The 21,765-nt window shown below is 42.0% G+C and overlaps 2 protein-coding genes across 2 annotated transcripts; one reads left to right on the top strand and one right to left on the bottom strand.

The window, feature by feature from the left end:
* Positions 1-372: 372 nt before the first annotated feature.
* nsun2 (NOP2/Sun RNA methyltransferase 2) lies at positions 373-12,231 on the bottom strand. Its single transcript, XM_030740984.1, has 19 exons — positions 11,760-12,231; positions 11,133-11,290; positions 10,780-10,884; positions 10,593-10,698; positions 10,388-10,459; positions 9,631-9,715; positions 9,323-9,515; positions 8,696-8,770; positions 8,397-8,527; positions 7,097-7,170; positions 6,885-7,015; positions 6,030-6,126; positions 5,540-5,760; positions 5,183-5,275; positions 4,962-5,097; positions 2,584-2,664; positions 1,949-2,087; positions 1,204-1,243; positions 373-1,107 (listed from the first exon to the last, which is right to left on the bottom strand). The coding sequence occupies exons 1-19, from the start codon at positions 11,823-11,825 to the stop codon at positions 792-794; spliced, it is 2,319 nt and encodes a 772-aa protein (XP_030596844.1). The 5' UTR covers positions 11,826-12,231; the 3' UTR covers positions 373-791.
* A 1,816-nt stretch (positions 12,232-14,047) lies between these two features.
* On the top strand, positions 14,048-20,517 carry srd5a1 (steroid-5-alpha-reductase, alpha polypeptide 1 (3-oxo-5 alpha-steroid delta 4-dehydrogenase alpha 1)). The gene is made up of 5 exons (XM_030740985.1): positions 14,048-14,467; positions 14,645-14,811; positions 15,712-15,813; positions 18,227-18,377; positions 18,523-20,517. The coding sequence occupies exons 1-5, from the start codon at positions 14,157-14,159 to the stop codon at positions 18,587-18,589; spliced, it is 798 nt and encodes a 265-aa protein (XP_030596845.1). The 5' UTR covers positions 14,048-14,156; the 3' UTR covers positions 18,590-20,517.
* Positions 20,518-21,765: the final 1,248 nt, after the last annotated feature.

Here is a 21,765-nt window from a genome sequence, read left to right as displayed (position 1 = left end):
ATGGGCTAATAATGTGCTAGGAATGAACAGTCAAAATAACTAATGAATAAACTGAAAACTTTTCACCAAACCAACCACTTCTGCATAGAGTATTTTTATTGTCTTTTGACAGGGAGCAGGTCACCAAAAGTAACTTACCTGCAAGAGTTCAAGAGAAGATTCAAATTATTTAGTAGCTTAAAAATGTAAAAAATATAGTAATTTAATATCAAATAAAACATTGCTATGAATGCAGCAACTACCACTGCTGCGGCTTACGTACCACTCACCATCTACTTGATTCTAATCAACCCTTTGTCAAGCATGCCTTTTACAGCTCACCAGGCCCAGAATTGATCTTAAAGTGAAATCACTTGACTGTTGACACAGTGAACCTTTTAAGCATCCATTTTTAATCAGGTCTGTACTTCTGCTTAATTACAGGTGTAAAAAATAAAACGGCAATTAATACAAATCTCCCGAAATGTGAGCAACTGAAAACTGTGATGTATGTATTCCATTTTTTGAGTGGAAAACTTTTGTTAAGACATAAAAAGAAACTGTTTATAAAATAAGATAAGCTAGTTAACTAAAATGCTGACTCCTGGAGGGGCTCCAATAAATGAAAAATCCCATGGGAGTGCATCTCTGGGAGGGAATCCTTCTACACTGGCAGTGTGGTGAACAGAGAAAGCCGTAGAGGCACATAACCCTCCTGCACCACGCTGTGTGGTGGTGGACATGGTCAGCAGCTCTTAAAGCTCCCATACATCAGTCAGCCCTCCTTCCTCTTTACAGTCACCTCCACATTCTCAGCTACTGGTCTCTTTGTCGCCACAGTCGGTCTTTGGTTCTGATGATCCGTTTTCATTGCTGTTCTCCAAATCCAGCTCCACCTCTTTTTCTGCTGCTCCTTCCTCTTCCTTCTCCACTGCATCCTCTACTTCCACCTTACCTTCCTTTTCCCTATCACTCCGTTTCTGCCCTAGGCCCTGTTTGTCTCTGAAGACCTCTACACCCAACATTCGGAGGTAATGGAACCTCTCGTTGCGTGGGACGAAGGCTCGGATGGACGTCTTTCCCCTCCAGCCACACAGCTGAATGGAACACTGAGGTTCCACGGGGTTACTGAAAAATAAGGGATGATGGTGGGTGTCACATTTCAACAAAGATAAAAAGGCCTTCACTTCAAAACATCCACACAAACTAAAAAAAACACCTTACTTTGGGTTTGGGATGTACTTCAGCACGATGCTCCCCATTCCTGTGAAGAGATCAACAACAATATTACAGGAAGTAGAAAGTGATAAACCTGTCTCGATGTTACAAACCTACTTTGCAGGGAAACAACCTGCTTGCCATGAACAGTTAGCTACATTACAACATGACAATTACACATGGTAACACTGGTTTTGGGGTTAGTATATTGCTCAAGGGCAGCAGTTATTTTTTATAGAGAATTATAGATTCAATTTCCACTTTCATTTGTTGTCACTTACTGCCACTGTACTGCAAGTTACAACCATCAATTCTTATTATGCACCTGATACCATTAACTGAAAACAGCCTGAAAAGGTTAGTGGAACTGTAAACATTAAGCAAATGTTATGACTAGCACTCTTTTACCTTCAGTTTTGGTGATCACTAATTACAACTGGGTAAAAATCAATCAATGATTCATTGTTTTCCTGCTGGTGCAGCCTTCTGAAGTGGAGCAGGGATCGGAGTCTGCCTGCTGTAAAAATAGCACGACCCTAAAGATTCAGTTGCACTGAATTAATTAAATGTGTCGAGGAATAAAAATAGCTGCATTCTCAGTGATCCGACCACCCAATCTGAACTTAAGATGATTTTATTTGTCGACGCCACAAATGTGCATTTAAGACATTTTAAGGACCGGTGTTCATCCTGGATTTACTTTCCTAGAAGCATACACACAGTTGAAAAGCATGTCTATATTTGACTGTACCAATTTTCTGGGCCTGCGCATGTGCTTCATCCTCCAGCTTGCTGAGGTAAGGGTTCTCCTGGGTCAGCAGCACTTTGATGTCCTCCACACTCACTCTAATGATCCTGGAGCGTATATATGGCTGGAGAGTGTAAATGCCCTGGGTAGGACAGAAAGTACATGTGGCTGACAATCGGCACAAAGAAACCCTTTCCAGTTACATGGAGCATATAAAATGAATTAATTATCAGCTTGTTTGAGTGTGAATTCTGCCGTCTGGCTCACTTGTTATTCAGCTGCAGCTCAGTGTTGGCCACAATAAAGATGGCAGGAAGAATTTCTTGCATGTTTGAACATTAAATTAAATATATTAAAACCTCAAAGAATATTTAGGTTGATGAAATCTAAATCTAACTATTGCTGTGAATCATTTCACATCATAAGATTAATTTGCATACCAAAAAAAAAAAAAGAGGATTATAGAGGTGGAGTGAAGAGTTTCCCAATCATGCAGCTCTTACAGTTAATAAGACAGCGCTCAACAAAGAACAAATGGAATTACACAGATTTATACTCCACTGAAGATGATGTAATGTGAGGATGAAGTGCGTGACTGCCTGAAAACTCCCCAGTGTGTGTGTGTGTGTGTGTGTTACCTCCTGAGCCAGTCTAAAGGCACAGCCAAACTCCTCTCCTTCACTGTTGCGAGACCACACCTTCACCCCTGTGTTAATGACCTGAGACAAAGAAAAACAGAGCTGAACTGACCCTATACAAAAACACCACAATAAAATCAAAACATAAGGTAAGACAGGTTATTTAAATTACAATCAGTAACTAATTAGGTTTCTTGTAGTCTTGTCGCATGCCTGGTGATGCATTTGTTATTACACTAAACTCTCTTCCTCAGTGACTGTACAAGACATCACCACACAGCCCAGCCGGTCTCTGGTATCCCAGCAGGTGTGGGAGCAACTGTCATTGATTTGCATAGTAAAAATTCTACCATACACATGGTGTGCTTCTGTAAGGGAACTGAAGCCAGTGTGTGATAATCTAATCAGACTATTAAGGTAAAAGTCAGTAAGGCCTCAGTCACACAGGCCTAGAGACCGGTCCGCAAAACCCTGGCAACCTCGGTTGCTAGATAATTCATTCCCCAAGTGACTGGTGAGTGGTTGCTAAAGGTTGCTGGGTGAAATCCGTTGCAAACAAGGAAGCTGCACCAAAAACCTCGCTAGCATATTGTGACAGTTGTCCATAGTTTGCATGGAAGACACCGACTTGTACGCAAACACTCGTTAAAGTTGTACTTGGCAAGTAGTTTCCAAGTGTTTGCAGACATGTCAGTGTCTCTTTCAAACTACTGAACAAAGCAATCGCAAGGATGTTTTTGGTGCAGCACCGTATACGTCTTTGCGACCAATTTCACACTAGCCAGTGCTATGCCAGCAACGTCCTGTAGCCACCTGCCACTTTTCCCCTTGTGACCGCTGGTTGCCAGATGGTCAACGGCCGGTCTCTAGACCTGTGTGACCGAGGTGCAATAAACACTCATTCATCATATCCACAATCTGTAATAACATTCAAACTTTGCCTCAGCATAAAGGGGCAGTTCAGTTTGTCCTGTGGCCTGTAGTGCTCTTTACATATCTGGATTGTTTTGGTGTGAGCAGAACAGTTTTGGAGATACTTGCTGTAGAAATGTCTGCCTTCTCTGGAACATAATGGCCCTGTAGGGTCTTAGTAAAGTCGGACTGTGAAGGCGATTTGCCTCTTAGCAGGATACATCACTGTACTAACTTATGCTGCAGACCCCTGGAATATAACATCATAACCATCTTCCATCCCTGGAAGATTTCACAGAATTTTATGTACAGGAGCAACTTTTCTTTCGTTGATGTACTGTCACTGTTCTAAAAGCCTTAGTATAGAGAGATTATCTCAAAACAGGGTGTTAAGACTGTACGTGTTGACCTTATATAAAATTTGGAAACTAAGCCTACCAGTTAGCTGATAGAAATATGTTTTTATATTTATCTTTGATTTCTCAGACCACTTTGCACCTGCTGAGTTGCAGCTGAAAGAATGAAGCTCAATTTGTTTCAGCTGGTCTTACCATCAGGATACATTTAGCATCCTATTAGCTTAGTGGACACACAGCTGTGTTTTTTTAGTCAGACACACACACACACACACACACGCACGCACGCTTTAAATGGACAGCTATTTAAACAACGCTTTTTTAACTCTTCCTTTACTACATAGGGGCCATCACACACATACTAACACGCCAAAGTATGCAATGGGAGCAATCTGGCTATCAATATCTTCAGTATAACAGCATAGGAGACACATCGACTTCAATTGAGACACCCTCCAACTCCTGAGCCCCAGCAATGATGCTGCTTTTGGCCCCTATTAGGTGTTTAACCTTTTCATACTTTGGTCGTATCCGACAAATACTGCAGCATACAACAGGTTATGTGAACACACTCAATGCCACAAACTGACTGCCATTTAGTTCCACTAAATTAAAAGAGAAGGTATTCATTTCTGCAGGTGACAGCTCCTAAACTGGGCAACTCGCAATACATCGACACGGATAAACAGAACTACAAGCCAGAGGAAAAATAAGAAAATTTGATTTTGAGGTTGCCTGTCCCTTTAAGAGTAAGAGACTAAAAAGTGAGAAACATCAAACACCAGGGAGAACAAAGAGACTGAGTTCCCCACAGTGCCACCTGTGCAGGTCCTACAGGGTGGAGGACCAGAGGGATTTGGGATTGGAGAGACTCCCATCTGTTTATGCTGCTTCCCTCTCTCTCTCACACACACACACACACACACACACACACACACACACACACACACACACACACACACACACAGAACTGGTGAATCAATGTAAAGCCAATAAATCTGCGCTTAGATAAACATAATGCCGTTTCAAGCAGATCAATACCAGAAACACTGTATCCAGGACATAACCAAAATGTTTCATCATCATTATCAAACCCACACACACGCCTACCTTCATGCGTTCACTGTTATTGAGCAGCACATTGCGGAGCTCTTTGGACACCATGTATAAGTGTCTCTTCTTGCCCTCATGGGTCCGGGTCAAAACGTTGAGCTTGGGGAAGTTGGAGGACAGATCATAGAAAGATCTAGAGGAAAACAGAGGAAACGTGTATTTATGCTGCAGAAAAATGTTGAAAACAACCATTTTACCTTGAAGATGGAGACACTTACTGTATGGTGGTGAAGACAGGGTCATCTTCAGTTAAGAACACAAAGGGGTCTTCTTTGTAACCAAACAGCCTCATCTTCTTCAAAGGTGGAGGGCTGAAAAGGGACAGACATACAAAATTATTTAATTGTGTTTATTTACATTTTAAAGAGCACGTCTGTAAGTAAAAAAAAAGAATACAAATACATTTATATTGATTGCATATGCAACATATGATTTACTAAGGAAACTGCTGGGAATCTGCAGGTTTCTAACGGGAATCCAGTGAGAACTCCAAAACTGTTTTTTCTTTATTGATAACAGATTGCGAGTCAACAGTTTCCATTTGTTTATTAGCTCATCCGACCAGCATGACTCACCCACACACCCCCTCTGATTTAGCACTGGCCTCCTGAGGCAGAGAAGCTCCCTCAGGTGCCTCCTCCTCTGTGTCTTTATCAACTTTTTCTTCTTGGCTGTTCCCCTCCACCCTCTCCGAGGAACCCTCAGGGGGGAGATGTGGAGTATCTCCTTGTGACGAAGCCGCCTCAGAGCCTCCAGCCTGGGCAGCTAAGCTGGACGACTTGGTGTCTTTTCTTAGCTGGAGACCGAAGAGGAGGGGAAATGAGCGGACAAAGGAGAAGAAGCAGAGGAAGTCCCAGGTATGGTTAGTAAAGCTGAACAGGTGAATTATACAGTGCAGGCATGGGGTGCAGTGGGTGGATGGGTTCTACAGACAATCCATACTGACATGGGAGAATTCTGCTCCATTTCCCACTTCAAGTAAGATATATATATCATCCGCTGTGTGTGTGTGTGTGTGTGTGTGTGTGTGTGTGTGTGTGTGTGTGTGTGTTTGAGATAAAGTACCTTGGGATATCTTTTGTTCCAAGGCATCGGGGCTTTCTTCACCAGCACAGCCACAAAGAAACCTCCAGTGTTCTGGTGATGTGGCAGAATCCTCATGCTGACATAAAAATACAGACACAGAGACATAAAGCACAACTTTGGGTTTTACGGTGCCCCCTGCTGTGAAGACAAACAAAAGGATCCCCCAACCAAGCATTTGAAAAAAAGAACTGCTTAGCCAAGATGTGGCAATAGCGCCCTCTGCTGACAATATCAAGTCAGTATGAGTGCTGAAGCTGAAGCATGAAAATTACAGCATCCTCCATTATGTGAGGGTGGCAGGTGTGTGCATGAGTGTGCATCTATTGCAGACTGAATGCATATTCAAAAAGCAAAAATCAGACACTTCATATACACTAGATAATGAATCTGGAATTAATGAAAAGAGATAATGCTTCAGGCATGTGTGTCTGGCTACATTAAATAATGCTATACTCAAAAAAATAAATAAATAAAAAAACAATCACCCTTTATTATACTACATCATACTGTAGGTTAAAGTTTGGAGATCAGTTATAATGAAACGTGAGGGTGCAGGATACTCTCTACTTCACACCCTGGTTTCACATTCTTTGTAAGAGGTGAATCACTGTGTTTCATTTATTCCTGTCTACACAAAAACATCAGGTATAACAAAACAGGCTAACACAAAACCTTTAAGGACACTTTTCATGCCATGTTTGGACACTTTAATGTTCTATTTTTAAAATCACATTTTCAAGAAATCACTCTTAATTATAAATAAGAACCCTCTTCAACCCCCTACTTCACAAACTGGGAAAGTGTAAAAACACGTTCCTCCATTTGCATACGTACCATCTCTCCAGATGAAAGCTGGCCAGTTTCTCCGGGTCTTTTGGCGGGAACATGGTGGGTCGGATCTGAGTATGACGACTGCTTGGGACCTCGGACCAGTCCGTGTACCACTGGCCCTCTTTGGTCATCAGCTACAGAGAAAAAAGGGCACAGTCTGAACACAGATCAAGACTTCAGAAGAAAGGACTGACAAAAACCTAAATGTGCAGTACCTTCCAGGAAGTGACCCCAGGCATCCACTTCAGCCCTGGCAGGTCAGCTGAGCAGTCGGCCAGCTCCAGCGCTCCTGGCAGCATGAACAGGTAAAGGAGTTAGCAGTAAAAGAGCCAGTCGCTAAGATTTATAAGACCTTTAGACAGCATTTTCATAAAATACATAATGTAATATTTAGCCTGTAAAAAAAGGAAGAACTGGTGGTGTAGCTGCTGACCATAATTTTCTACGAATCTTATAAAATTTCAGTTTGTGATTTCAGGTTTTCTTGATAAGAAAGGCAGTAAGAGTCAGGAATGGAAGTACTTAAGGCGGATGACCAAGGGCCGATGACGGATTCACAAATGGTAAACGATGCTGTCGTGCTTTTCAGACCAACAGGAGAAACAGTTCCAACTTAGAGAAGCACCGAAAAGACCAGAATCCAGATCTGTGAACTCCAGTTCATAATAACATCATCCAAAGAACCGTCCCCGTTATCCTGAGACAGCTGCCGTTGGTGTTATGAGATCACCTGTTATACAGGCTGAAATGTTCGCGCCACAAATGCTTAAGCTAACGTTAAAGTTAGAAGTCTCCTCAGCAACCATCCTCACATTTCAGTCCGTGTTCTGTCAACACAATATAATGTTAACGTTTGAAACTGCCTCCACCGCGATAGAGATTTGAAATGACCTTTTATTAAAAGGAGTTTGTACATATGATAATCATCTTGTTTTGGTATTGAACTGGTCATCATGAACCAAGACTCGAGATTCTGCTGGAATTGTTACTCAGTAAGTTTCTTGTATAGTTACATTTCTAATAGCCACTTCTCAGTAAAAAGTTAATCACGGTCTAAATTCTCTGCTCTTTAATTCAGATTTGACTGTGATTTACAAAATTAGTTCAGAGAGTCAAAGAGAAGAAGGGAAAGTGTGCACAGGAGTTAGAACAAGCAAAAACACCATTTGCAGCTCCCACAATAAACTTAGACAAGAACATTTCTAGAATTAACATTACAGGTAACTCTGAAGGATAGACTGTGTTTTAAATCTGACATCTGCAGGGATGGGGTGCTCTCAAGCAATAAGACCTCCTCTGAAATGTTGGCATGTGTGGGGTTGACTTGGATTCACGTTGGGTTTGAAGTGCTCTAAATACAATTTAGAGTTCATATTAGTCTAGTTTTTGTCACAAATCTATGTAAACCCTACATCACACAAAGGATGTTGGACCAACTGGAGAGTATTAAACAACTCAAACTTTAATCTGAAGCCTGACCACATACTGTATTGACCATGAGTGTGTGTTAGTTACCTTCACTTTTCTCCAGCAGTGCTGCTATGACAGCTTCATCCTCTATGGGGTTGAGTGAACAGGTGGAGTAGACCATCCTCCCTCCCACGGCCAGCTGTTCTACACCGCGCACCGCGATGCGCAGCTGGAGCCTGGTGAAAACACACATGTGCGCTCTGTAATCCTGCCAACGTTTGAAATTAAGACCAAAAAAGAAACACACTCCATTCCCTTGCTGTTGAGTCAATTTGGTCTCCCGCATGAGTGCATAAATTCCTGTGTTGTAGTTTAGGTGTGAGCGCACACTCTCCTCCACTCACCCGTGGAGATGCAGGCTGTTGCTGGTTGTCCATTTCTTCCACACGTCTATGTTCTTCCTCATGGTGCCATCCCCACTGCAGGGCACAGAGCAGCAACAGTCAGAAGCGTCCCCTTTTTGGCCCGAGGCGATAAAACCTCCTCGGAGCCTTTTTTTGATTTGTCACACAGCAAAAAAAAAAAAAAGAAGTCTGCGAAGCACAAACTGTCTGCACGCTGGGCTACTGTCTGCCTCGCTCTGTCTTCATTACCGTTTTTCCCTCCACTCTCCCTATGTTGTGTTTGGCAGGAGGCTTCAACACTGCAGCTGCCCAAATTCGGGCAGAATTTGCAAACTGAGCTGATTCTGTTCTGGCCACAAAATTATACTAAATTTCAAGAGACGAAAGATACGGACACATATTTTGCCACCACACTAAAACCTGAAGGACACAACTTATGAGGGCCATGCATTTGATGAAGAGTGTGGAGCCTCGCCTCATCTCCATCTGTCACATGAAATCTCCTCTCCTGCCAAACACCCACACACGCATCAGAGCTTATCAACCATATTTTTTGTACTTTAGCAGCTTCCAAAACCCAACTCTCTCCATCAGCGATGCAGACATGTGCCAGATAGATCTGCTGACCTGCAGGGAACGTCGCACAGGATGCGGTCATAGAAGAGGACGTCCCTCTTCCCATTGGAGTCGATCTCAAGGGTGGGGATGCAGGAGGCGTCATGGTTCACCACCATGATGCAGGGGCTGTTAAGACGCTTGGCCTGGTGCACGAGCAAGTAGCAGCGCTTGTTGTCAACATCATTTGCAATGACAAAGCCCTCTGAAAGGTGGAGATATGGATTGTAATTATAGACTATTAATGCAAGGGAATGCTGTTTTTTAATTAAAAGACGCAAAGCATGAAGGTTTTCTAGGTTTAAGTGCAATTTTCCTACCTGGAAAAGGCACATCCATGTCAGCATGGAGCATCTCAATCAGCTGGGCTGTCTTCGACCCTGGAGCTGCGCACATGTCCAGGATCTGCACAGAAATAAGTTGTGATGCCCCATCAGTGTTACCGGCTCACTTGGGAGGACAATATGTTAACAGTCGCTGAAGGTCATTTGGCATCACCCACAATCAATTTAGTAATGGACAACCCCCCCCCTTATTTTCAAAGCATAGTCTCTGCTAAACAGTTGCTCCAGCTGTTCCTGTCCCATGTTATCCCTACCGACTGGCTCCCTAACAAGATTGTGGCAGTACTCAGTATATATTTCAGCTGCATCTCCAAAGAGTGTCTTGTCCCACAGAGGGACAGACTCCAACTCAGTCTTCTTGGACTGCAGCTGGTAACAGTTGCAGATTCCCTCTGGAGATCCCCTGTGAGCAAAAGGACCACATTAACCAGAACTGGCAGTGGGTGGAGAAACTGGTTCACGTGTTGATATGCTGAGCTCACCAAGGCTGCTGAGCAGAACAAGGACTACCTTCAGCAGCTACAGCTGAGAGATAGCTGATTACACTGCTCAGTTATCTTAACATAAATTAATTGGGATATAAAATATATTAAGATCAGCTTATAAAAGGTGCTCAATACTTCATTTAACAAACCACATACATCTGATTCAGCCACATGCCCCTCACCACCGCAGACAGTGAATCTATGGCAAACACTGTACAAGAGTTCAAAACTGAGAAAAAAAATTTTACCTTGTGATGGGACTCAATCTTCAGCAGCAGAGGAGGGATCATGCTGACAGCTTCCTGTCGGCTGATGTTACCCTGCAAGGACAAACACAAAAGTAATGCCACTGTCTCCACTTCTTTGCCAAGTTCTGACATGTTGTTTCACTGGTAAATTTGGCAAACACAGCCAAGAGCAAAAGGTGGATCTCTTGGATTGCGACTGACTCACCGACTCAGTCTCGCTGACCAGAAACTGGTGGAACTTCTCCAGTAGGGGAGACTTCCTTATGATCTTCCTGCTCATGTTGGTGTGCCAGGCCTGCTCGTCAGGGTACCTGAAGAGAACAGTTTGCACTCAGGTTTTCATTTGACTCTGTGTGTCTTTTTAGCCGTGGACAAAACATATGATACATTACCAGCTGAGAGGCTGTGGAGCTTCAATCTTCTGGCCATCGATTTCCAGCTCCTGAATATCCTTAAAGTATTTTTCCTTTAGACAGTGAAGGATCTCCTTGGCATGGCTGTAAAAGGTAGGAAGTAGCATTTACATTAGGGATCCAACATTATATGACTATTTCAAATTGCTGTTCTCCTTATTAATTGAATTAATGTTTCAGCATTTTCTCCTTGCAATGAAAAGAGGAAATTCCACAACAGGGTTCAGAATGATCTATAAGGTGCATACACGTGCCAATGAGCGGCATGTCCGACTGCCAACCTCTTACATGGCATTAAGCATGAACCCAAGTTGCAGATCTGTTGGGCTCACCTCTTGTATCCAGTGATGCGGATGGTTGCAGGCAGAGGTTCCCTCATTGCCTCCATGAACTGTTCAAACTCTCCCTCGGGTACCAGACCTAGCTCCTTATAGTACTGCTCAAACAGCTTGTTCTCCTTGACAATGTCAGCATAGCCAGCACCCCAGCCCTGGAACACACAAATGTATGGTTACCTACCATGTGATTCGTGAGTGCCTTTGTGTACAGAAATAACTGGAAAAACACCCAAAGTAAAAAAGGAGACAAAAATGCTACACTGATTTAACCTCAACTTTCTTATAGTCAAGAGCAACAGCTTGCACAGCACGTTAAAAGCTTTGTTACGTTTCACTGTCGTGTGACGCTCAATTCGGCCTGTAGTACAACAAGCTGTACACATATTTAAGCATATGCAGATCGTGTACTAAAAAGAAAAAAGTAAAACAAAAAAATGGTGGTCACACATGGCTTTGAAAACAACGGTAACTAGCAGAAGCATATCTGCAGATATTCAGTAAAAGTAACAAGCATAAATTATCACTATAGTGGGCTCTTTTTTTTTGCAGTTACTTTACTTGAGTGTAGTTCATGCAAACACAAACATGAGCTAGTTTTCCTGCCGCAGGAGATGGACTCACCGCGCTGTCTCTGCTGTCCCGGCCGGCATGCTGGGCTTTCTGCCTCTGCCTGCTTCTCTTCCCCATGTCGGAGCAGCAGACGACCCTGGAGAAAAGTCTGCGGAACAACGTGGTGACTGACCACGAAGAAAGCAAGCCTGTGACCCAGCTAAATGGTACTTGCTCCGGACGAGGATGAACTGGCTGCGCCGCCGCGTAACCCACGCAACGTGCTGCCTCTGACGCACGTGAATGAGGACCCTTCGAGGCGCCCGCAAAATCTGCCTGAAGGAAAGTGGAAACTCCTCGGTGGGCAGGTCTGCCCTCTTGTAAAATATTGCAATAACGTACAGTTTAAACTGATTAAGGGGAACGTTACAACCCGTTTACAAGAATTTAATTTGCATGAAGGACAGATTATTTTCAATGTATTTTTTATTGCATACCTGCAATCCAGCAGAGAACAATGTGTGTATAAGTTTATATTTTTCTAAATTAATATATGATAAATTGAACCTCCTGGGAACCAAATCACTCCTTAATTATTCAAATTAAATAATTAAGATTTATTAGTGAACCCCACTTTTTTACAAACTTTATTTAAACCACTGTCTCAACGATCTTTTATTATTATTACAAGTGTGTGTGTTTGGGGGGGGGGGGGGGGGGGGGGGGGGGGGGGGGTGTTCAAGCAATAAATTACAAACTAAAATGCTGGTTTTATTTATATATTTATTTATTTTTAGCCTAGCCACGAGGTTCCTTGAGCTGGGTCAGTTTGTTAGCTCTGGTATAAACTGGGGCATTGTTTTTTCCCGCTTCTGTGCTCATTCCTCGGATTTTCAAAAAACCAGTTGTTACTCCAATGGCAACTGCAGCTGCTTTTGTTAGTTATTTATCTATTTACGTGTGTGTATTGTACGCACACTATGCATGCGTAGATAATTACAAGTTCAATGAAAATTTCCTTGGGAATCAAACATTTATATAAGTAAGTAGCCAGCTGTTCGGCTAAAACAGCAGGCAGCTGGCACTGATTGAAAGCTGCGAGTGTATCTTCTGCTTTTCTTCTCTTTTAACAGGGCTGAGAATGAATTCCTGGTAAGATGAAGATCCCTCCTTTGTCCTCAGCTTGAGTCAGTAGTCATTGATGCCACAAATTTTTGTTGTTGGCATTACAGCAGAAGCTGCTCCTCGATGGTGTGCACACATGGTTTGAACTTTGGTGTCTTTTTAATGTTCATTTATGAAAGTAACCTTCACCATTGTGAAATTTTATGCAGATCACTGTTTATGAAATTGAAAAAGAATCCTTTAATATATATATAACATAACTGCTGCATGCTTAGCAGGTTAGGAGCTTCAAGAGTTGGCCCAAATGTCACATTAATCTTACTGTTATACATCAAATCTCTGTCTGTGTCTTTGCTTTGATTTGTCCACCAACTCCTCCTTCACGATCAGGAGTTTAGCAACCAAACTTGGCACGCAGGTTCATCTTCGGCCCCTTAGAAGGTCTTTCCTATATCAGATATTATCATGCCATCATGCTGCCAAGCAACCACCTAACAGTGGGCTTTAGCAATTATGCACCTATGACCCCGGAGGGAGAATGGGGCATTGTTTTTGTATGCTTATCTGTTTGTTAACATTATTGCTACCAGTATAATTCATATCCAGTTTGTACAAAAGATGGCCAATGATCCCTAGATTGCCAGATTCTGCCATAACGTGGTCAAGGAAAAAAAATTTTTTTTTAATGAAAAGAAATCTTTATTTTAAATATTGGGCAAAGTTAAAAAAAATTACAATCACATCTCCCCCCAAAACCTATCAGATTTACCTGATATTCCTTACACAGTTGTGAAGGGCCAAATCCAAAAATCATCTGGATCCGATCCAGATGCTGGATTTGCAGATTACTTGAATTTAACATGGCATTTACATTCATAAAATTAAAGTTATTTTAGTTTCACATTTTAAACCCTGGAAAATTATTGGCATGGACAACAGGACCTACGCTATATTGTCAAAAGTATTCACTCATCCATCCAAATCACATGCACCCGAATCACACCTGCAGCCTCGAGAAAATGATTTTTTTTTTTTAACCAATTGGATTGAAAGCTTCATCACTACTCACCAGAGGCTGGTCTGATACGTTTCTGAGCTCAGTAACCAATCACAGCAGGATTCACCTCCAGCTGATCCAGTCAAGTGCGCCGATGCAAAACCAACTACTCTCATTGGCTGACACGTGCTTACGCAATCGTTCAATAATCTTCATTGGACTGGATCGGTCATGGGCGTGTACGCTTGTCCAGGGCGCTCGACGCGAGCTGGTTATAAATAATATATAATAATTGCAAATAGGTGGTTGCGAGCAGAATAGTTTCAAATATTATCCCTCAGGTCGAAATGGACGCTCTCCTCTCTCGACTCTTCTCCACGGAGGAAGAAGAGCTGTACATTTTAGACTGCATGGCTTACCTCATGGTTTTCATGGCAGCCTGCACTTTTATTGCTTTGCTGTTCGAAAACGTTCCTTACGGTCGCTATTCTACGAGCAAATATGGACTTCAAATTAATGTCCGGTTCGCCTGGTTCGTCCAGGAGCTGCCCGCCTTACTGCTGCCTTTGTGTCTGCTGCTCCGGGCATCTTCTTCCAAGACGTCCTTACTACCAAATCAGCTGCTCATTGCCATGTATTTATGCCACTATGTTCAGAGGTTGGTAACCACGATCAGTTACACTGTGGCAGTAATGTTTGTTAATGCTGTAGGAAGCGGTGGGCAAGCACTCCTTCAAGTAGGCAAAGCGGTGCCTGAATAATTATGCAATTCAAACACAGGAAGAGATGTTCGTTCTTGTTCTGACACGTTTTTGTTGTTGTTGTTGTTCTGCAGATCCTGTATTTATCCTTTTTTAATCCGAGGAGGGAAACCGACACCATTGGCCTCATTCGCCCTGGCCTTTGTGTTCTGCAGCTATAATGGCTTCATGCAGATCAGGTACCTGAGCCATTATGCTGAGTACCCCACAAACTGGGTTACACATCCATGCTTCCTCGTTGGTAGGTGTTCTGTGGCTGCTTCCCTACTGTTTGCAACTCAGATGTGAATTATTTTGTTGCGTACAGAAGTTAAAATGTTGTATTGAATGTAGTTTGTTATACTTACAGTGAGTGTGCACATCATAATAAAAATGATAAAAACCAACTGTGGGTAGTTTTTAAAATAAACAAGGCTAAGAATTCTTACTTCATGATGTCTTACCAAATGTTCCCTTGTAACCATTTTTTTCTCTGTAATGCCCACTTTCTCTTGGATTAAATGGTTCTGCTACAGAAGACATAAAAAGCATGTCTGCCAGTCACACTTGTCTGTATTGTCATTTTCCTTTTTGTGCTATTGGTAATCACATGGTTTTCAACCCCTAAAGTTGTTTTTCTTTGCTTAGCTCTGTCACTCAAGCAAATGACTGTAGAAATAAAAGGCAATCAATTAAGTATTTTGAAGATTTGCCCTTTTTAAGAAAGACACTGACATTCAAGAGTACTGAACATTTTCTTGGTCTAAAAATCAAATATGGTCAGTTGAATCTGTCTGTATTATGAAATTTTCACAGGATACATTACATAAATCTGTTTACAGCTGGACAATAACGTATGTGGATGCTGCATATATAATATTTATATCTCAAGCTTGTTAGAAACTTGCTGTGAAGATACTGCTCAGCTGGATGCGTAGTCCTCTACATGTGCTGAGAGATGGACAGTTTTTGAAATGCTCATATAAAGCAACATATACACAAAGTGGCATTATACAGTATGATAATGATGTTGTACATAAATTTCATTTTCAGGTCACTTTTTGGAAGGAAACCAGGAGTATTTACCAAAATGGTGAAACGCTAAAAGAAAAGCTGTTTGGCTTTTGTCACTTTCTAAAACAGCTTCTGGTTTTGTCTCCAGGCTCGGTGCTATGGTTTGTCGGCTGGATTATGAACGTGCAATCTGACCACATCCTTAGGAACCTGAGAAAGCCCGGAGAGACTGGATACAAGATTCCCAAAGGTAAGGGCTTCAGTCAGTCCAAGACATTTTATTTAGTCAAAGGCTTCAGTTGTTAACTAATGTTGCTAACCTACACGTGAATAAAAACTATGAAGAACTGAAAACAGAGTAGATGCTGTTTCAGGCAGAAGATTAACTCATGAGCTGCACTAAGGTTAGCATACAGTGGGTACGGAAAGTATTCAGACCCCTTTAAATTTTTCACTCTTTGTTTCATTGCAGCCATTTGCTAAAATCAAAAAAGTTAATTTTATTTCTCATTAACGTACACTCAGCACCCCATCTTGACAGAACAAAAACAGAAATGTAAAAATTTTTGCAAATTTATTATAAAAAAAACCAAACTGAAATATCACATGGTCATAAGTATTCAGACCCTTTGCTGTGACACTCATATTTAACTCACATGCTGTCCATTTCTTCTGATCCTCCTTGAGATGGTTCAACTCCTTCATTGGAGTCCAGCTGTGTTTAATTGAACTGATTGGACTTGATTAGGAAAATAAGGATGATTTTGAACTATGAATCATGCAAAGTTATTCTAGTAGATTCTAATAAGCATGATTTCAATTTAATTCTGAAACAGGCCATTCTTCATATTTTCCATAAAGGTCCAAAAGGAACATATAAACATTTCTATTTTACATTGTGGTGTGACTTACTCGTGGGTTTAGAGTCTGAATGTTTGTGTTTCACCACTCACGATGAGTGAGGAGGAAGTCACAAAACCTACAATCACATCATGGCCCTCGACACTCCGGTCTCTGTGTGCTAGATGCTCATTTTCCAGTGCGGTCTCCTAATTATACAGATCGCACTGTGAGCAGAATCACAGGTTGTCATTAGTTATCTTTTGCTCCCTGCCTGGCCCTCCGTGAGCCCTTACATTAGTGTATAAACAGCTCTCGCTGCTCTCCCTCTCATATGGTCCAGCTCGTAGGACTTTCAGTGTGTTTGCTTTCACTGACACAGACATCCAAATCTTCTAAACCGCAGAGTTATGCAGACGGTAATCATGTTATAAAGAATTCAGCTGTAAAAAAAGTGTTCATGTTATTATAACTTTGCACTGTGGTTCCAGAGTCATGTATTTATTTATTGTATTTATTTAAATATTTAGAATGTTAGAATGCAAATACTTGTAAGTTGATAAGACTGATAGTAAATCAAGGAATTGTTTGCATAGTCATACAAAAACAAACTGAGTGTTACTGCTGTTTTTACAGCAGTTAGCTGCTGCTAACTGGCTCCATATATTAAACCAGTGTATTTCCTAAAATGCCAGCTGTTAATAATTAAACTGGCTCTCTTCTTTTGCTAGTTCACCGCTGCAACGCTGTTTCTGGGTCCACGGCTTTACTGCACTGGCTGAGACTCTTGTCTTCTCAGTGTGAAGCAGTGTTGTGTGCAAAGGCTGGATAAAAGATGGATGTAGCATCTGAATAATAAAACCAATGTAAGAAGTGTCTTAAACCTGCACTGTTTTGAAAGGCCAGCAGGGGGCAAATCCTCTTGGTGCAAGAAGCCACCAGAGCATGTTAAAAAGCTGCCTTGTTGGGTCTAGTGTCAACCAATGCATTAAAAATTATATTACTCTATTCAATAACACCATGTCTTGAAAGCATCAGTGTGCAGTCTGCCCCAGCTTGACTAAAACAGGCCTAAGAGCTAAAACGGGAGTGGATGGGGTTTTTTGTAGTGTGTGACCTTTTACTGTTATTATTCAATGAGATGTGACATGTAAAGGGGGGGAGGCATTGGCTCAAGTCCAAGCTCCATTTGAAAACTAGTCTGTACAGTGGAATGCAGGTAAAACTATATTATATGGAAAATCCAAACCATAACTTGGCTTCTTCCCCGGGTTAAATGAATCAGTAATCATAACAGGTTCACACAGAGAGCGGCTCCCCTGACTCGGAGCACAGTCACAACAACAGCACCTTGAGCCTGCACTAGCACTGAACCTGTTGAAACAATCCTTCCCCGACCCTTAAGGAAAATAAAGCAGAGAAGGCGAGGCGTGAGGAAGCCGCGAGCTTTGTTGCTCCAGATCAACTTCTAGGCACGTCTGGCATCCCCTCAGCCAACAATCTGCTATTTTCACATAAAGGGGGTAGCAGCATTACCGAGCACATAGCCCGCAGTCACATAGTGGGTGCTCAGCCATCTATGTTTGATATGGAGCCAGTTTTGTGAATGCCCTTTGCATTTTGTAGCCGCATGTTGCCTCCAAATAACATTCGCACATAGTGGAAATGTCACCACTTATTCAGCTTAGTATCAAATGGTAGTCTGTGAAAAGGCGTCAGATTTTATTCCCTTCCAGAGTAAAATATTTGAGTTGTTTCTGCATCAGTGAGCGTATGAAAGGAGAAACCCGGCCTGCTCTGACGTCGGTGTCTTCCACCCATAGGTGGAATGTTTGAATATGTGTCTGGGGCCAACTTCTTAGGCGAGATAACGGAGTGGGCTGGCTTCGCTCTGGCTGGTCACTCTGTTCACAGCGCAGCTTTCGCCATCTTTACCACAGTGGTCCTCGCCAGCAGGGCTGTGGCCCACCACAAGTAAGAATAACGACACACACACACACACACACTCGGTTCTCGCATTCGGTGAGAACATTTTTCCTGGAGTGTGTGCACTGTACACTTTAAAGAAAATTCCTGATTAACAGAAGAAAATGTCTTGTTCCTTTTTCTCGCCCTGCAGATGGTATCTTGCAAAGTTTGAAGACTATCCTAAAAGCAGGAAGGCTTTGATTCCCTTTTTGTTCTAGAAGATCGGGAACCTGAAAAAGTAATGTGTTTTCTTGCAGCAGCAGAGAAGAGCACTCCCATAATTGTCTAATTTACACAATCTTTGATGTTGCAACAAACCTTAATCATAGCAAAAATTTTTCTCGCTGAAAACAGGCTCACCTGAGCTGCGAGCAAGCAACAGTTAAATGCCATCTTCTCAAAAAGGTTTTTATTGTTGCTATTACTTTGATAATAACCTCCACAAAGCACCAAGGAACCTCAACAAGCATGGACTGATCGTGCGGAAGTGTTGAGTTTGAAGGAGAGCCAGCATTCAGCTGTCCTCCAGAGGAAATAAAGATAGCAAATGGAGTATCTCCACGGTAATACACAGGATTTATGATGCTCTACATCAGCATTAAACCGCTTTAAGACTTTCCTTGATCTGCATATTCTCTCAGTTGGAACATAAACTTGGAAATGCAAAGCAGACATTTAAAATTTTTATTAATCCTCAAGACTCAACTGTTACAAATCTTTTTTAACATCCATTCACATCAAATCGACGAGTTCCGAATTAAGTGTAGCTCCTGTTTCCTCCTGCATTTCGCTCTGGGTGTCATCTATTGACCTCATCTTCTCAAAAGTCTTGGAAAAGAAGCTGCTAAGGAACTTAAGGTAACTGCGTCTCTGGCCTGTAAAGACTCAGAGTCACATCAGGCCTGTCCCTGACTAGTGGGCTGCAGGGACAGAGAATGGCGATCAAGCATGGCTGTCAATAACTCACCCATGCCTGAAATGAGAAAATGAGAGAGTTGCCCCAAAACACACACACCCCATGCTGGGGTTTCTGAGAGAGACGGAGGAGAAGAAATGAAAGAGAAAAATATTGGACGGGTGAAAGCAGGCGCAGCGTGTGCTGAATGAATAAGGCTGAGAGATTTCTTTTTGAAAGGACAGAGGGAAACTGGGGGAATAGATAGGACAATGAAATATTGGGCTTGTCTCTTTTGCTCCATTATTGTTTCATTTTTGTTACCATGAGTCATAATCTTGTCAGTGTAAGTTAGGACTTTTCTTGAGTCATGTCTTACTTTGTTGGTACTAAAAATTTGATGTGCCTTTAATGTTTTTCCACAATGACATTTGATTGAAATCAAGTGCAATCTTCTAAAATACTTTTTTTTTTTTAAATGCTGCTTCTGCTCATAACTCCTGTTGAGGTCATTTTTCTGTCACAACCAAGGTCATGTCATTAGGAATTTTATAAATGTGTTGCATTCAAGAGAGATTTATTTTGTCGTGATTTTTACACACGTTGTCATCAATAAATATTACAACTGATGTGTCTGACTGTGATGACAAATGATGGCTGTGCATCGCTGAAGGCTGTGCAGAGTGACATCCTTCATGTCTCCACCGTCTCTTTCTTTCCCGGTATGTCTTCTGTTTGTGGATCCTCTGTCTGTGCTCCTTGTAATTGCATCACTATATTATACGGTCAGTATTTATAACTGAGCACGCCATTTGACTGTAGTACCATTTATCTTCATGCACTGGCAGTGGATTTTGTCTTTATATGCGAAGCATCTGTAATGGCTTTTTACTCCCAAATTCAGACACCCAGGCTCCAGGATACTCCGCCAGAGGAGCTGTCAAGTAATATTTAATATACGCATGCCATATAATGTGAAAAAGACAGCTAACCAGTGTTATTCATCTGCAGGCTTCAAGACTGCTGCATGAGAACAAGTTACAAGTTCACACCTCTGTGGTAGGAAAGGAATGGGCATGGCCCTGCAGCCTGGAATGCCCCTGTCTTGCCCTCCACAGACTGTATATAAAAGATGGAAATAGTTTACTGATCTGAAAAGTGAAGCCATTTATTAGTTTGTCTGCAATGCTGCTTCTTACAGATGGGAACAGACTGTCTGGGTTTCCCACAAAAAAGCTTCAAATGTCTGGAAAGGTCCTAAAATGTCTTAGATTTACTGTAAATATTGTGCTGGCATTAAAAAGGATTTGTAGAAAAAGGCATAATTATGCAGATGAAATTTTTATTGATAAAGTTTCTGTTTTGTGTCACTTCGCATTGCTGTAACTTTAACAAAAATATTCAGTTTGATGTTGTGGCAAAACAAACATTTTGTGGTTTACAAATTTCTGCATGATCATAACTAGTAATTATGATATTGTTTGGTCTTAATTTGTATTTACTGAGGTCTTAAAAGCCCTTGGTTATGATTCTGTAAATGGTGCAGGAACCCTGCTATGCACCCATACTGCAGGCAATGAAAAATGGTTTTTGAAGATTTTCTCTCTGCCTGTAGATGGCACACATTAACATGTCTGCATCCTTTAGGTTTAAACTCCTTTTTTTTTTTTCTTGCATTCGGGTGGTACAGGTTCTACATACAGACTGTATATAAAGTCGATGGCCCAGATTTGCAGTTGTAAACCTACGGGAGCTGCTGCTGCTGCTGCTCTGCAATCAGATGATGATCACTGGGTCCATTCTAATGGTGTCCTTGTTATACTGTACCTAACTGCACAGTGGGAGCAATGCACCACAGGCAATATGCTCACGTGAAGAAACAGTGTAATAGCTGCTGACATTGTGAACACAGCTTTCAACTAATGCGGGTTAAATATCTAGAACATACTGCAGCCTCATTTCTATTCAAGCCACACGCAGCCTGCAACTGCCTGGTTCCTTAATATCTGCTATTACTGTTATGCCCATGAGCATATTGGTGGCTTCTCCAACTGTGCTTGTGTTGTTTGTGTGTGTGTGTGTGTCTTTTAGGCATCTGCCAGCTATGGTCCAGTCGTCACCAATTTGGTAATCCCGTAAAAGCTGACAATGAAGCAAACCAGCCTTGAAATGACGCTGGCAGACAGTCAGTGTCGGCATTTGGCTTGAGCTGAGCCTGTGACATGAGAGATGAGAGGAATAACCTATTCAGTCTGCTTTGTTAATGCCTGCGTTTCATCCAGTGTAAAATGGAAGCGATAGAATGAAGACTTTGGATTTTTACAGGCATACAGTGCGAGTGAGCATCTGCGTGTTTGCCTGAGTGTGTTCTGTGGCGAGCTACATATCTTAGCCGACACATAGTTTGCTTTTGGGGGGGGGGTCTTTGACTCTGTCACATGCTGCACGTGAGTAGCGGAGGTTGGGGGCAGGCATTATGCAAGACACCCTCTCCCTAAC

Source organism: Archocentrus centrarchus, chromosome 11, assembly GCF_007364275.1.
Source record: "Archocentrus centrarchus isolate MPI-CPG fArcCen1 chromosome 11, fArcCen1, whole genome shotgun sequence".
Classification (NCBI taxonomy): domain Eukaryota; kingdom Metazoa; phylum Chordata; class Actinopteri; order Cichliformes; family Cichlidae; genus Archocentrus; species Archocentrus centrarchus.
Note: the sequence above shows the minus strand (reverse complement) of the source record. Positions and strands in the feature narration are given on the sequence as shown.

Excerpts from the sequence above, each read along its gene's own strand:
- nsun2 (XM_030740984.1), bottom strand. The coding sequence starts at position 11,825 with ATGGGGAAGAGAAGCAGGCAGAGGCAGAAAGCCCAGCATGCCGGCCGG. Across the intron at positions 9,716-10,387 it reads AGATTGAGTCCCATCACAAG|ATCCTGGACATGTGCGCAGC; the intron begins GTAAAATTTTTT and ends ATTTCTGTGCAG. Across the intron at positions 9,516-9,630 it reads CATGGATGTGCCTTTTCCAG|AGGGCTTTGTCATTGCAAAT; the intron begins GTAGGAAAATTG and ends TCCACCTTTCAG.
- srd5a1 (XM_030740985.1), top strand. The coding sequence starts at position 14,157 with ATGGACGCTCTCCTCTCTCGACTCTTCTCCACGGAGGAAGAAGAGCTG. Across the intron at positions 15,814-18,226 it reads TGGATACAAGATTCCCAAAG|GTGGAATGTTTGAATATGTG; the intron begins GTAAGGGCTTCA and ends TTCCACCCATAG. Across the intron at positions 18,378-18,522 it reads AGGGCTGTGGCCCACCACAA|ATGGTATCTTGCAAAGTTTG; the intron begins GTAAGAATAACG and ends CTCGCCCTGCAG.